General features: G+C 53.5%; 1 protein-coding gene across 1 annotated transcript; it reads right to left on the reverse strand.

Moving 5' to 3' along the window:
- Positions 1-426: 426 nt before the first annotated feature.
- Positions 427-4,250, reverse strand: FOXA1 (forkhead box A1). Its single transcript, XM_030854442.3, has 2 exons — positions 4,109-4,250; positions 427-1,755 (listed from the first exon to the last, which is right to left on the reverse strand). Exons 1-2 carry the CDS (start codon positions 4,178-4,180, stop codon positions 427-429), a joined length of 1,401 nt encoding a protein of 466 aa, XP_030710302.1. The 5' UTR covers positions 4,181-4,250.
- Positions 4,251-14,679: the final 10,429 nt, after the last annotated feature.

Raw genomic sequence — 14,679 nt, forward strand, 5'->3', positions numbered from 1 at the left:
AAAAAAAGCACAAACAAATATTTTACAAGCTTGACCATCTTTCTTTTTTTTAAATAAATCCTGCACAGACTAGAACACGTCTGCAGGTGGAAGAGGAAAGAAAGGGAGAGGGACAAGGAAGTAGGAGGATTTTATATATATACATTTGTGGATCATTAAACTTTGCAGGAAAAATGTTTGTTGGTTTGGGGCTGTTTTTTTTGGTAATAATATACACAAAGCGTTCGGAACAACAGTAACAAAGTAACAGTCTTTTGTACTGGGGGAAAGATTGTGCACAAAAAAATAAAATAAAAATAGTTGGGATTTTACTATGCTGCTGTCGGCTTGGTATGTGTGGTTTTGTTTGCTGTTGATTTCTCTTTCTCTCTCTCTCTCTCCTGTTACCAGCATGGCCATGCCAGACAAACCCCCAGTCCCAGGGAGCTAAGAAGTGTTTAGAACGGGTCTGGAATACACACCTTGGTAGTAGGCTGGCTCCAGGGCTGAGGGCTCAATGGGGCTCCTCGTGGCCACCGAGGCGCTGCCGAGGGGTAGGCTGGCGGGCAATGCGGTGCCATAGGGCGAGTACTGTACTGCCTGCTCGTATGACTTGAAGTCCAGCTTGTGCTGCTGCTCCGAGGAGGACATGAGGTTGTTGATAGAGAAAGGGTGGTTGAAGGAGTAGTGAGGGTCCCCTTTCAGGTGCAGCTGGGACTCGTGGGGTGCCAGGCCATGCGCCGGGTGGGAGGGGGGCACAGATACCAGCGCCCCAGGCCCGGAGCTGATCGGAGGTGCAGCCGAGGAGGCCGGAGTCTTCAACTCCGAGGCGCCCCCTGTCGCCGCCGCCCCGCTGTGGTCCAGAGTCTGGGGGCTGGCAGCGGGCCCGGGGGCCGGCGCGCCCTCTAGCTGGCCGGCCTTACTGTGCACGCCCCGACGAAGGGGCGAGTCGGCGCTGGGGTTGGCAGCGCTCGAGGGGTCCTTACGGCTCTCAGGGCCGCCCTTGGCGCCGCCGCCGCTGCCGCCCCCGGTGCCTGGCTGCTTCTCGCACTTGAAGCGCTTCTGGCGGCGCAAGTAACAGCCGTTCTCGAACATGTTGCCCGAGTCCGGGTGCAGCGTCCAGTAGGAACCCTTGCCCGGCTTGTCCGGGGAGCGGGCCACTTTGACGAAGCAGTCGTTGAAGGAGAGCGAGTGGCGGATGGAGTTCTGCCAGCGCTGCTGGTTCTGCCGGTAATAGGGGAAGAGGTCCATGATCCACTGATAGATCTCGCTCAGTGTGAGCATCTTGCTGGGCGCCTGCTGGATAGCCATGGTGATGAGGGAAATGTACGAGTAGGGCGGCTTGGCGTGTGGGTAGCTGCGCTTGAAAGTTTTGGCGTCTCCGCCGCCACCAGCCCGGCTGCGCCCCAAATTGGACGGCGCGTACGCCATGGGGCTCATGCACGGGTTCATGGCAGCGGCGTAGGGGCCCAGGCCGTTCATGGAGGCCGCGGGCTGCGCGCCCATGGCCCCCATGCCGCCCGGGCTCAGCGTCGTCCCCATGGCCGTCACGCCCGCCGTCATGGTGTTCATGGCGCCCGCAGAGCCGCCCGGCATGCCAGCCACCGCCCCGGGGCTCAGGCCGGCGCCAAGGCCCGGGTTTGCGTAGGACATGTTGAACGAAGCCGGGGTCATGTTCCCGCTCGTGGTCATGGTGTTCATGGTCATGTACGTGTTCATTGAATTCATGGTGCCCAGGCCCGAGTTCATGTTGCTGACCGGGACCGAGTTGTAGGCCTGGAGCGGAGACAGCGTGAAGAGGCCCCGAAGGGCGGAGTTAGTAGTGGGCGCAGGCAGCCTACCGGCCGGGGCAAATCCGAAAACAAGAGAAGAGCATTTCTGCAAAGCATAGGACTCCCCACCAGGGGCAAACCGTCGGGCGCCCTCCCCAGAACCCGAAAAGAGTTGTCTTGCACGGCAGGGGAAAAATCCTATCTCCGCAGGCATGAAAGACAAGAGCTCACAGAAAATATGTCCCCAGGAAGATGTGTAATCGCCTTACACGCCAGGCTCAGGGGCCGGCTTCTAGGGCCCCTACGTCGCCTCTATCCATGCCACGCGGTATCCCAGTTTCCACCCCAGCCCGGCCTCGGCAAAGCACCCTTTTGGTTGAAAGGAGTTAAAACTCCGAAAACAGAATTAATCTCGGATCCTTCGCTTATTCACTCCACCTTAAGGGTACGGCGTGTATGGCGGTGCAGCCCCGCCTCCGCCCCCAGTAGGGCCACAGCGCCAGCTCAGCACACATCTCACCTAAGCCTGCCAGGCCCGGCTGACCACGTAGCGGCCTGGGCAGCGCGGGGTGGCCGTTAATTAAACTCTCCCTGATACAGCAAATCATCTATGGCCTTATGACCAAACATTTCCAAACAACTGGCTTTACCGTCTTAGCAGTTTTCACCAAATGGTGACTTTTTGTTGTTTATTATATTTAGAAGTGTTTTCCATCTACTTGTAGCAATTGTAATTTTAAAAGGGAAAAAAATACTCAGAAGTTAACTTTTGGAAAAAAATTAAAAATAGATCTATAAAAAAACAGATCTGTAATAGGAGAAGGGGTAGGGAAGGGTGCATAATAATATCAAGGCACTACATACATTTAACTTTAACATGACTTTACAGCCATTCATAAACTTGCACTAATTTCATTACCTATTTCCAGGTCCCTAAGGCTTGAAAATTTTGGTGACACAATTTGTGGAAATAATCATATTTTTTCCACATTCTGATATTTTGCCGCTGATAATCTCAAAACCTGGCTTTTCAAACTATATACGGATAGTTTCAAATACTTTACAATTCCAAAATCAAAGTCCGCTTATTTTCTCTTAATTCTATTCTACTTTCTAATTCCCAGTTTTAACCTGTAAAGAAGCTCTTTTCATAGAGAATTTAATTGACTAGTGACTGGAGATGACTGTATCTGAATTAAACCTGAGGAAGAGTTCTGAGCTCTTTCTTAAATCATCAGTAGGAGAAAACCCTTATCAATAGCAATCTGAGAATGCACTAGATATGTTAAAAAATATAGAGTGCAGAACTATAAAAACTATTTCTGTTATTTAATAAAACTAATGATATCCTTAAATTTATTTTCATCAGAAAATATGACTTTATTTGAAAACATAAAAGGTGAACAAACAGATTTAACTAGGCACACGTTCTGCTGTAGTATGCAAATAAACTCGAGGTAAGTTTGTGAATATATACATATAAAAATCTAAATAAATTAATTACCACGAAAATACTTCCTGATTTTATATTTTTCTGTCCATGTCTTAAGGTATTTTTTTACTTTTCTTTTCCTCTTCCCAAGATTATGCAAGGCAGTTTCAGTAAACGTTTTCAATAATGGTAAACTATTGAAGGGTAATCGCCAGCTATTTCCAGACAAATACTTTTAGTAGGTGGTGGTCCTGCCTGTACCTGGTTTTCCTCGCAATCCCTTTGTGCACATAAACCACATGAACGTGCCACCAAGGGGACAATGAAGAGAAACAGGTTCTCCGCCCGCCCGGAGTGCTGGAGGAAAAGTCAGCTCGCACTAGCGCCACCCAGCGGTTCTAGAGAGGAAGGAGCACACTTCTGCCCAAACGGCTTTTGAAGTTTTACAAAATTTCGGAATCATTTCATTATTAAAACGCTCAACTTAGCGGCTGAGCGCTTTCATCAGAAGACACCTGAGAATTCAACTGCGGAAGGAAGAGGCCGCCCTGCGGGCGAATTCTGGCTTTTTCAAAGTTGCCTCAAACTCGTGCCGGCGCCCGCCCGCCAACCCGCGCTCGGGACCCGGGTCCGGGCTCTAGCTCCCGCTCTCGGCAGGGAGGAGGCAAGTGCGTCTCAGAGCGCGTGTTTTCAAAGCCAGAGTTTCCTAAAACCGTCTCGCCCTCTCTGAGCGCCGATCGCCGGGATCCAGTTCCCCGGCGGGGCTGCGGATCCGGCTCCCAGGCCCGGCACAGGCCCGGCCTGGGCTAAACCCGGTGGGTAGGCACCGGTGGCACAGAGGAGGCGCCCCCAATCGGGGGCCTGCCTCGCCCGACCTCCCCAAGTACGGGCTCCAGGAACCTCCCGCCTGCTGCCCGCCTCTCACCTCCTGTGTGTCGGCGTAGTAGCTGTTCCAGTCGCTGCTCTCGTGCCCTTCCATCTTCACAGCCCCTAACATCCTGGAGCCACCCTGCTCGATGCAACCATCCAGCCCTGTGCGAAGCGACTGGAAGCCGCGCGGGGCGGGGGGCGGGGAGCGGAGTAGCTGCAGTCAACTGAGCGCCCGCGTCGGCCCAACGCCACCCTAGCGAGGAGGAAGCCAGGCGCTGCGGGGCGCGGCGTGCGCGGCGGCGGCGGCGGCAACAGGGCGGGAGGGGGCAGGCGGCGGCCGCGGAGCGCGGCGCCCGGGAGCGCCTCCGCGGGAAGTGAGCGGGCGGCCTCTGCGAGATGAGTGCAGTTGAGCTGATGTGGATCTTACGTCGCTCGAGTGCCCACCTCCTCGTCCTCTCCCCATTTGTCCGCCGCACAAAGACGCTCGCACCTACAAAGCCCGAGGTGCACCTGCGAGGCGGCCGCCCGCCAGTCCAGCCGCCGCGCCTCCCGCCCAGCCACGCCGCCGCGGCGCGCGCCCCCTGCGCCCCCTCCCGCCGAGCCCCCTCCCCCAAACCCGACCCTCACTTTGTTTGCCAAGCGGCGTAATTGGTTTAAGCCGACAGGCTAGGGGAAGAAGGAAATGGGGTGGTGTGTGTGTGTGTGTGTGTGTGACCCCCCCTTTGGAAGAAGAAAAAAGAAAAATAGGCGGGGCCGGGCGGTCTAGCGAGGGTTCTGGATGAGAACGTCGCAGCCGGAGAAGGGCTGGGGGCGGTGGCGTTGGAGGCCGGGCTCGCGGGGAAGTGCGGCTACATGACCCCAGGGTCTCTCCAGGGGGACCCACGACCCTCCGGAGGCCCTTGCGGCGGCCCCGTCCCGAGCCCCTCCTGCCTCCTACTCTTCTGCCAGCTTCCAGCCCCCGCCCTTCTGATTCCTGACCTAAAGTTCAACCGCGGGAGACTGGAAAATACAGACTCCCTCCACCACTCCCACTCCCCCGCCCCCGCCCCGGTCTTCAGGCTTGATAAAGGAAAAAGCCCCACTTTTGCCCCGTCACTAGAAACTCGGCCGTCTGAGCCGAGCTGAGTGACGTTAGGCCGATCCGGGCTCCTGGCTAGCAGAGTGGAGACGCTGCCACGAAACCCGTACCTGCGGCTAACAGCAGGTGAGTCACAGCACCGTTTTATATCTTTATGACATAACTTTTTTTTTTCCGCCTCGGTCCGCTCTACTCCCCCTTGTCATCTGTAGCGATCATAAAGAGGAAGAAACTGAGAACAGATGTCTGTGTGATAGGGCAGGTGGACCCAAGTCGGGCCGTCCTCCCTCTGCCCAGCTCCTCCTCCCGCCCCCCTTCCGCAGCCTCGGGGACTGAGCTGGAGGCGACAGTCTGGTTTCTGATAGGGAAAGGTCAGGGGGAGGGGACATCTCCCTAAATACGCACTGGGAGAGCCTGGGCACAGGATGAATCTGCTCGGCTAGAGAGGTGCCAGGCCGAAGCCAGCGGTGGTGACGGAGGTGCCTGGTCCCATCTCTGAGCTGGAGTGGCCAGGCTGGGACCCCCGGTGTTCACTTGGTTTCTAATCAGTCCTGGACATCGGTGGGAAGTGCTCCTCCAAGCAAAGCCTCTTGGCTCCTATGAGGCTCTGGGTAGTGGATTGCCCACAAGTCCTGGGGAGGACCAACTAAAGTGACTGGGTGATAAGCACTGAGTTGGTGAGAGGTTACACCTTGGTGCCTGTGTGAGTTTCTGAGTGTGTGTGTGTGTGACCATGTGTGTGTGTTGTACTTTCCGAGAACCACTAGGTTTCTTTAAGTAGCAATAAAATAAAGTCTTTCTAAAAGGACTAAGAATCCGCAAAATATTCTTGTTTGGCAAAGTTTTAAACTGTTATTAATCTCATTTTAAGAAATGTGTTTTAACTTGTCTTCCAGATACCTTCCCCCCCCCCAGCTTTGTTCTTTTAAATCTTTCTTCCTTGAAATCTGGCAAGAGAATCACGTTAAATCCTTGAACCAAACAAATCTCTTAAATCAGCAGGGGAGCACGAGAGGGTGAAGATGTGCAGTTAAGGAAATAAAAAAGATAAAAGCTTTGGATTCAATTCCTTTTTTTTTTAACAAAAAAAAGGGGGGGAGAAACGTCACATTGTAAGAAAAGAAATGAGGATGAAATTAAATCCACCTGGAACTCAGTAGAGCAGGAGCCCTCCCCAACTGCAGCCTGTCCCTGTGACTGCAAGTCTGTCCTATCAGTTTGTGTGAACGTATCTGCACATGTGTGGGTCTGCACATATTTCTCAGGGCGACAGTCGGAAACTAATTCTTTTGTGCAAAGTTCCCATCAGCAGCAGGACCTTAGTCTCATTTGTAAAGTACACGGATGCTTAGGCTCCTCGGCCTGATGGGGGGAGGGGGGGACTTTCAGTGCTAATGAGCTTCCTTGTTCCTCCCCGCGGTGATTCTCCAACGCCCTCTTGGCTCTTCAACCACATCGAGCATGACTAGGGTATTTTCTATGGGTAATAACAACTTAGTAATAGCTTTTATGGTGCACAAAAAGCCGGTGCTTTAAGGGAAAAACAAACCAAACAAAACGCTGTAACCGTAAAGGGGGTCAATTAGAACATAAAATATTCTTCCTTTCAGCCCACATCTCAAACCTACTAGGCCTCATCTTAAAAACAAAAAATCAGCTTAAGGGGGAACAAGCGCCCACTTTTCATAGGGGATGGCCAAAGCGAAGTTTCTCTAGGGCTTCTTCAAAGCCCAAGATCGGTGGTGAAGAGTGACCTCTGCCAGCTTTAGAGCCTTGATCCAGCTTGGGGGTTCCCGGGTCCGCGGCCCGAGGAATGCCCGCGAGCACAGCGCCTCCTGTCGTGGGAAGGGAACGCTGAATCCTCCCGAAGGCGCCCCCACCCCCACCCCGGGAGCGCCCGCAGGCGAGATTGCAATCCCGCACGCCTCCCTCAGCCAGAGAGTTTTGGTTCATAGAGCTGACTGCCCGAGGCCAAGAAGAAGGAAAGGTGGCAGCTCGGTGAGCTCCTTAGCCTCTCTCCGTCTCAGTGGCGGTATTCCAAGACACCTAACAAGTTTAGAAGGTGAAGTTCTAGTGTACCCAGATGTCTGTCAGTCATTTCCCCGAGGTTTAAAAACGAAGCATCAGAGCCATGCTGGGTCTTTGATTTGGAAAATAAACAACAAACAAATAAATAAATAAGACAAAGCTGCTGCCTCTGGGTTGCTGACCAGTACACAGCTAGGTGACGTGCTTGGCTGCTGCAGCCATTTCCAACCTTTTCTCCCAAATAGGCCCTGTCTTTACTTGTTGCAGAAGACTGCTGCGCTTTCCGGGGAACCAGACCTTCCTTCAGCATCGGGGAGGCTGGGTTGGGGGGGGGGGACTCGAGGCAAGGGAGCCCCGACGGCAGCCACATGGCGGCTCCTGGGGCGTCCCGGGCCAAACTCTCTTGGACCAGGGCGAATAGCGCGAGCCTGGACTGGCCCAGGTAGCGGGGAGGGCAGGCTCCTTAGATGGAGGGAGTCGGGGCAGTCAAGACGGTGAGGTGCGCGGGTAGTCCAGGTGACTGAGGAAGGAGGGAGGGGCCCCGCCCTTCGCGGAAGCTGCGCCTCCTAAGCCCTTGGGGTCCGCTCCCCGCGCAGTAAGGCCAAGGGAGCCGGCGGCACGTGGTCCACCCGCCAAACTCGGCCATGTCTGCTTCGCTTTCCCAGCATAACGTGGCTGGGAGCCCGTTCCGCAGATCGTCACCGGGGCAGGGAGAAGCAGAGGGTGACGACTGCGAGAGAAGGAAGCAACGGCTGGGGGCTCGCGCCTCGGGCCCAGCTGGCTGCCTTTGGCGGCGCTAGGTCCTACCTGTTCAGCGCGACCGTTTAGCCGGGTGGGCAGAGAGCAGGGCCGGGGTGACGGGGTCAAAAAGTCTGTCCCCTTTCCCCTCCAACCCTTCCCCCTGACGAGTCTCAGCCAGATCTCGCCCGCGGCCGTGGGCCCAGCCACGCTCGCTGCAGAGTGGGTCCTGCTCCTCTGCAGGCTCCCATCCGCCACCCGGATAAGAAGCTTAAATCCTCCACCTCCCGGGGAGAATCAGACGCAAAGAAACTAAGACCTGTCGTCTTTCACGCAGTTGAAAGTCGCCGGGGACCGGGACCCGGGTCGGTTTAGGACTGAGGAAGGCCTGGGACGCTGCAAGCAACTGTTTGCTCTTGCTTGTGCCTCGCCTTCGAGTACAGAGGTGTGTGCCGGAGCTGGGAAAGGGCCAGGGCGCCGCGAGAGGGCGGACCCCCGCGCCTGCGGTCAGCCTCGCGACCACAGCGGCCCGAGGCGCGGCCTTCGAGTCCGGCCGCTGCCCGGACCAGTGCGAGGCGCCGAAGGGCAGAAGAGAAGCACCGAGCTCCTGTTACGTGGCTGCCTTTCTTTTCTTCTCCTTTACTTTTGTTTCTTTCCGTCCTTCCTCTGCCCTTCCTTCTATCATTAAGTCATTAATTAAGACATTAATTCACAATTCACAAGACGTCCGATCCTCAGTAGGTAGGGGCCACGGGACCGCCTTAACCTGTCTTGTCTCTTACGTGCGGGGAAGTCTAAGTTTTCCGGCCGCAGCCCTGGCCGGTTTCTGTGTGTGTGGGTCAACACATATGCACATCTAGAGCTTTCACTTTACTGAAAAAATTTTAATGTAACATTTGAATCCCAATTCTTTACCACTGGGTGTGTCCCTTCCCCTACTGCTCCTGGAGCCGCTGCCGGGTTTCCGAGCGATCCGAGGCGCGGGCCTGGCTCGCCCGCAGCCGGATGCCAGAGCCGGAGCTACTTCCCACCCGGCCTCGCCCGCGGGCGACAAAACCGTCTCTCTGGCCGTGACAGCCAGCATCTCCTTGCCAAAAGCAACTCTCATTTTCATGTATTCAAACGAGAAATGTTGGGAAGGGCGACTTGCCCTTCTGAGCAATCACTAGCCTTGGGAGGTAGAAGTGTCCGGTCGGTCCTCGCAGAGAGCAGGAGCCTCTTTCCCTGGAGGGTAGCGCACGAAGCGCCCCCTGCCCAGGCCTGGTCCCCTCGGCCGTCGCGCGTCTTCAGGCAGCTGTTTCTCCGAGTTACTGACGACTGCTTTATTCACATCGGTCAGCACCAGTCCCAACTAGTCTCCCCTCACTCCTGCACGCCCCTGGAGTGCTACCTCTGCTTAGTGGTGCCCACACTTTGCCTCTGGCTACCTGAAAACCTCTAGGGACGGGGTGTTGGGGGGAGGAGCTGGAAATGCGCGCTTCAGAGTTGACAAATTAGAGGGAAACGTGACAAACTTTTAGGTCTGAGAGCAGAAAAGGACTAGAGTGGATGAGTCCCTACTGTGTGCCACCGACGGGGCGGGTGGGTGGGGGACTTTGAGATTCCGACGTTTTCCCCGTATGCTGCTCCGGCTGTGCAAGAGCTAAGCGGCTGGAAGCCTGGGCATTGGTGTTTCAGAACCTGGACTCCTCCAAATGCGCAGAAGCTCACGCTAGTGGGGAGCAGTGATAGAAACCGAGGGTCGAGGCTGTTAGCTTAAACCTCAATCCTTCCCTAACAGTCGAGGAATGTTTAACTTCTCAGTCCCTGAACCGCCCCCTTCCCCATCCACCCGTCTCCCCCGTGCCCCACCACACATAGACCCAGGAGCTTTCCCACGGCCCTTCAGTCTGCCCTGGTGGTTTAACTTGGGCTATTCAAATGTGATTACCCTCAAATTTACATACTACTATTTAACACATGCTTTTGTAACAATTATATAAATCATATCCTACACATGGGGGGAAAAGGGTAAAAATGCATTATAGCCAGGCTTCCCCCATTGTATTGGCTTCCTGATCTCTCTCCTAATTTTAAAATTGTGCTTTGGGATTGGCATGGTATGACTAGAGGGAGGTTACATTCATTATTTAAAATTAAAATTCGATTGGACAACACTATTGAGTGGCTGCTTTGGGACTTCCAGCAAGCTATTCCAGAGCTAACATCAGAGGAGAGTTTTGTTTTAAAAATAGTGCATCTGTTTGAAGCCTCTTGATTTTCCTTGTCCTAAGGGTCACAGAGCAAAACCAGTATTCAGCACACATTGCAGTGGGTTTGCTTCTAAAGAGAAACACTAGGAAGAGGCCTCCTTGACAGCATTCCCTTTTGCTAGGATACTAGCAAAATTTGTAGGAACTCTCACCACTTTCTGAATGCTGCCATCCTGGTTGCCTACTGTAAATGGATCAAAGTAAGGAAACGCAGCTGCCAACACTGGGCATTACCCGTGGCAAGCCCAGTGCAGCCTCCCTGGGTCTGTGGTGAGGACTTTGCAGACCTCCCCAACCAACTGAGGTCTTCCCTCCTTAGGTCCACACCCTGCTCTAAATTCCTGCCGGGCTCTTATCACTCCTCGACAGCAAATTCCATTTGTGTCTTTTCATTCTTTTCTCTCCCCCACTGGATTAGAAGCTCTCTGAGGGTGGGGACCACAGTTGTCTGCAAGGCCAGAGCAGAGCCTGGAGCATAGTAGACTTCTATGAAGATTTGTTGACTCAATCACTGAACTAACTGCCCCAGTCCAGAGACTAGCCAGGTTGACGTCAGACGGGAAAGGATGCTAGAGCCTAGAAACTGTATCCACTGACTCCAAAGTCTCCAAGTGAGAGCACCCCAGGGACGCGTCTCAGTCTGGTGGGCCTGTGAAATGAATGGACTAATGGACAGTAGAATGAACAAATGGATGGACAGTTATTTCTGGCAGAATGGCCAGGGGCTCAGAGCCCCGGAATCCTGGGGCTTCCAGGCCCTCTGGGCATGGCTCTTCCCCTGGCAGTGATGCTTAATTTTAACCAAAATCATCGTGGTGACATGATCAAATGGGAGATGCCCCCACCTCACCTGTACCTGTCCTTTGGCAGAATCGGTGGCGTGCTTTTCCATCTAGGGCTGTCAACGTGTGACCCAAGGCAAATATTTTACTTTCCCCGCTGTGAAAAGGCAGCAGCGCACCTTTCAATAAAGATACCGATTAAAAGTTAAAGAACCCCATCAACTTTCCATCAGGCAAAACGTTTCACTCGGAGCTGTAAAGGAAACCTCCGTGTTTAAATAATATGTTTAAATTGTCCAAGAAATGAAGCCGATCCCACGCAGTGAGAAGAAACAGCCTTTCAGCAGATCTGCTACTTCGGGGTTGTGCTCCCGGGCTTCCAGTTCCCGCCCTGGCTCTGGGGGGCGCCTGGGGGGCGGGGCGCGAACAGGGCCGGGTTGCGCAGGGAGAGTCACAGATGTGATCCTCCCGGGTTGCCAGACGCTCAGCGCGCCACGGAGGTGGCAGCGCGCTCGAAATTTATCAGGCTTTTACCTTAATTGTCTTCCTGTTTTTAGGATCTAAAGCATTTTAGTCCACACACCTTCCCAGTGCGATGTAATGATTTTCTTAAAGGACCATTGAACCTCTCAGGACCTGCCATGTTGTTACAAGGTATTAACTGGAGACCCGTCGTGTCAACTTCTCCTCCTGAAGTTTTATTTAACATGAAACCATGCGTGGGAGTCCTTGAGAGAGGATGCATGTCTGCCTCCTCTTCTGGACTGTTGTCGCTCGGGAAGCCACCTGGCAGCGCGATACCCCCCAGCCGCATCTGGTGTCTTTGATGTGCAATTCCCCTACACCCCACCCGCACCGGCGTTGTGAGCTCAACCAAGGCTCAGATGCCGCCCGGGAAGCTGAGCGGCAAACTCCCTGCTTTCAGACCACGCTTTCTTCCCGGGGCGGCTACTCACGGGGACCCCGGTCCCGCGGCCCGGGAGACGGGCTTGGCACTTGGATGGAGCACGACCCACCTTGGAGGCTTAGGCTTCTAACAGATCTGCTGTTGGTTTGTTTTCTTTCAAACGCTTTCGATGATGCAGTCGGCGGGGTGGATCCCACTCTCGTCACCCCACTGGCCTCCTTCTGCCAAAATACCTTCCATTGTGAATGGCTACTCTCCTCTGACCTCCTCATGACCCTCCCCTCACGCCCCCCCAAGAGAAGTGGTTTCAATAAATAAAGCACAGTGCTCGGCTTGAAGGTTTATACTGGGGCGGAAGCTTCTAAAACTCCTTCGGGTGCTGGAATGGGAATAAACCAAGGCATTGTCCCAAGAGATGGGAGAGGGAGGAAGCCTGGACTAGAGAGGATAGGAGAAGATACAGGCAGGATGTTGAAAGGGGTGGAAGGGCGTGGTCAGGAGTTTGGCTACCCTCCAACTGACCTTGAATTTGCTGGGGAACCCAGACAGATACTTCGGGCCTCAGTTCCCTCCTTTTACAAATGAGGAGCCTGGACTTGATGCCTGGGTTCCAGCAGCTGTCACTTGTAGGAACGAAGCCTGGAGTGGCTGGTGCAACAGTCTGCCCTGAAGACCCCACCCAGGGGAACCAGGACCTGTGTGAACCTAGGAAGGAAACCATTCTGGTGATGGAGGGTGAGGAGGTGTGACTCATCTTCTGGAGTGGTGAAGCATCTCTCTGCGAGGGGCGAAGACTCTGGGATAACAGGTAGCAGAAGATTTTCCTCCTGTTTGCTCTAGTTTTGTGGTCTATGTTTCTCCATTAATTTTGGGCAAAAGCCTTTCCCTTTTCCATTTCCCAACATCTCCAAAGACAGCAAGCAGCAGCAGCAAAAGTAGAGGCTGTGTTTCAGTTTCTCAGACCAGGCAAAGCCTCCTCAGCTAGGAAGCAGCTGCAGCGCTCTGCACACTCCCTTGTGCAGGGCTGGCACCTCTGAGGCTGAGGGCCTCTGATTCTTGGTCTCTCATTACACAAGCCCCAACCTGGCTTGTTCATGCAATTGACAAGGACAATAGGGTTTATGTTTAAGATCACAGATTTGGAATCAGATCTGGATTCCAATCTGTACTCTGCAAGAGACTTGCTCTCTCTGAGCCTCCGTTTTTTCAACTATAAAATGGGCACATTAGTACCTGCATCGCACCAGTTGAGTGCAGAGTGTAAGTACAATAAATGGTAACAAAAGTAAAGAGCCTTCGCAGAACCCTAAGAACCTGGGCGGTGCTGGATGCTGGAACACATAGTGGCAGGTAAAGTGAACCTGCATTCTAGGCGCCTTCGGCCCTCCCTTTTTACCAGTCTTTTTCAGGTGGTCACAAGCCAGGCTCCCGGAAATCATGGTCTCTCCCGGATAGAGCTGGCAGGGAGGAGGAAGCACCCGCGTGGCTATCGAGCACAGGGCCGCAAGCCCAGCCACATCTCAGCGTCCATCGCGACCCTGCCTAGAATCTCCTCCCAATCTCCCCGAGCCGCGGGGCCGCCCTCTGGGGAGCTGGCGATGGCAGATGAAGGTCCGGAGGCTGCATCAGGCACACCTTAAGGACTTTCTGGCGGGACGAGGCTCAAGGGGTGAAGAGATGAGAGATCCCGTGCCTCAGGACCCCTAGGACACGCAAAACCTGCCCAGGGCAGCCAGACAATTTGTCTTTCCCCCCACCCTCCGGTGAGAGGAGGGAGGTCCAGCTCCAGAAGCCCTTCGTTGCTTCTCCCCCTCCCCACTGTCGACGGGGCACCTGGGGCCTGGATCCAAGAAGCAGCCCTGTGGGAGAGGCAAAGAGAGTGAGTCTGGGCTTCTGGGAGGCTATTCCAGCTATTCCACCCTCAGCACCTGAACTTGGGGAGCACTGAGGTGAGAAAGCAGGACCCTTGATTTGCTCAAACACTTTTTTTCTTTCTTTTTGGGATCACCCTCTCCACTTCCCCTGTCCCTGTCATGGACAGAGTTAGAAGAAACCACTTAGGACTCATTTGGAGAAGTATCACTTGGAGACATTTTCTAAAGTCCTCAAACCCTGAGATAATACTACTGCAAGGAAACTTTAGTTCCTGTCTTTTATAATTATTTGATATGGATTCCCTTATAAAAAAGTTTCTTTCTGGTAGTCCAAGTCCATCTGAAATGAAGCAAGCATGCTGGACTTATGTCTGACCCTTCAAATATCGAAGACCCTAAACAGTACTTTGCATGTGCAAGAAAGCTTAGTGGGACACTGAGGTGTAATCAAGACAGATAATTATAGTATATGAAAAGACCAAGCCACAAAAGGATTTTGCCAGCTACATATAGATTCATCTGATAAGGTGAAAATTCACGAGTTGATTAACCCTTCCTACTGAGGAGGCGTGGAAGAGCTAAAGTTTTGGGGTGAATCCCTGGAGCTCCTATGAATAACAGCCCACATATTTCAGACAGAGCTTGGATGGGCTAAGAAGGTCCTGTGTACAAGGTTCTAGTAAGTTTTTGAATTCCGCTTCACTTAGTAATAAGAACCAGGCAGATAAAATAAAATCGTTCCTTCCCTGGAGGACAGAAAAGCAACACATCTTCAAAGCTTATTAATTTTCCTTGGATTGGTATTGGGGGAGGTGCATTCAGGGGAAGTGGGCTGGTACACAGAAGTCTCAGGCAGCAAGGGATCCCTAGCTAAATGCAGCTTCTGTTTTTACAGCTTACTTAGGGAGAGTTGTTAGTTTTTCTAAGCATAAACCAAGCATTGGTTCTCTAAGCTCAGTGTTTAGGC

This window comes from Globicephala melas, chromosome 2 (assembly GCF_963455315.2).
Source record: "Globicephala melas chromosome 2, mGloMel1.2, whole genome shotgun sequence".
Taxonomy (NCBI): Eukaryota; Metazoa; Chordata; class Mammalia; order Artiodactyla; family Delphinidae; genus Globicephala; species Globicephala melas.

What these genes read in the sequence shown, in the direction of transcription:
- FOXA1 (XM_030854442.3), bottom strand. Translation starts at nt 4,180, where the DNA reads ATGTTAGGGGCTGTGAAGATGGAAGGGCACGAGAGCAGCGACTGGAAC. An exon ending in ACTACGCCGACACACAGGAG is followed by an intron (nt 1,756 to 4,108) that starts GTGAGAGGCGGG and finishes TCTCCGCTCCAG; the next exon opens with GCCTACAACTCGGTCCCGGT.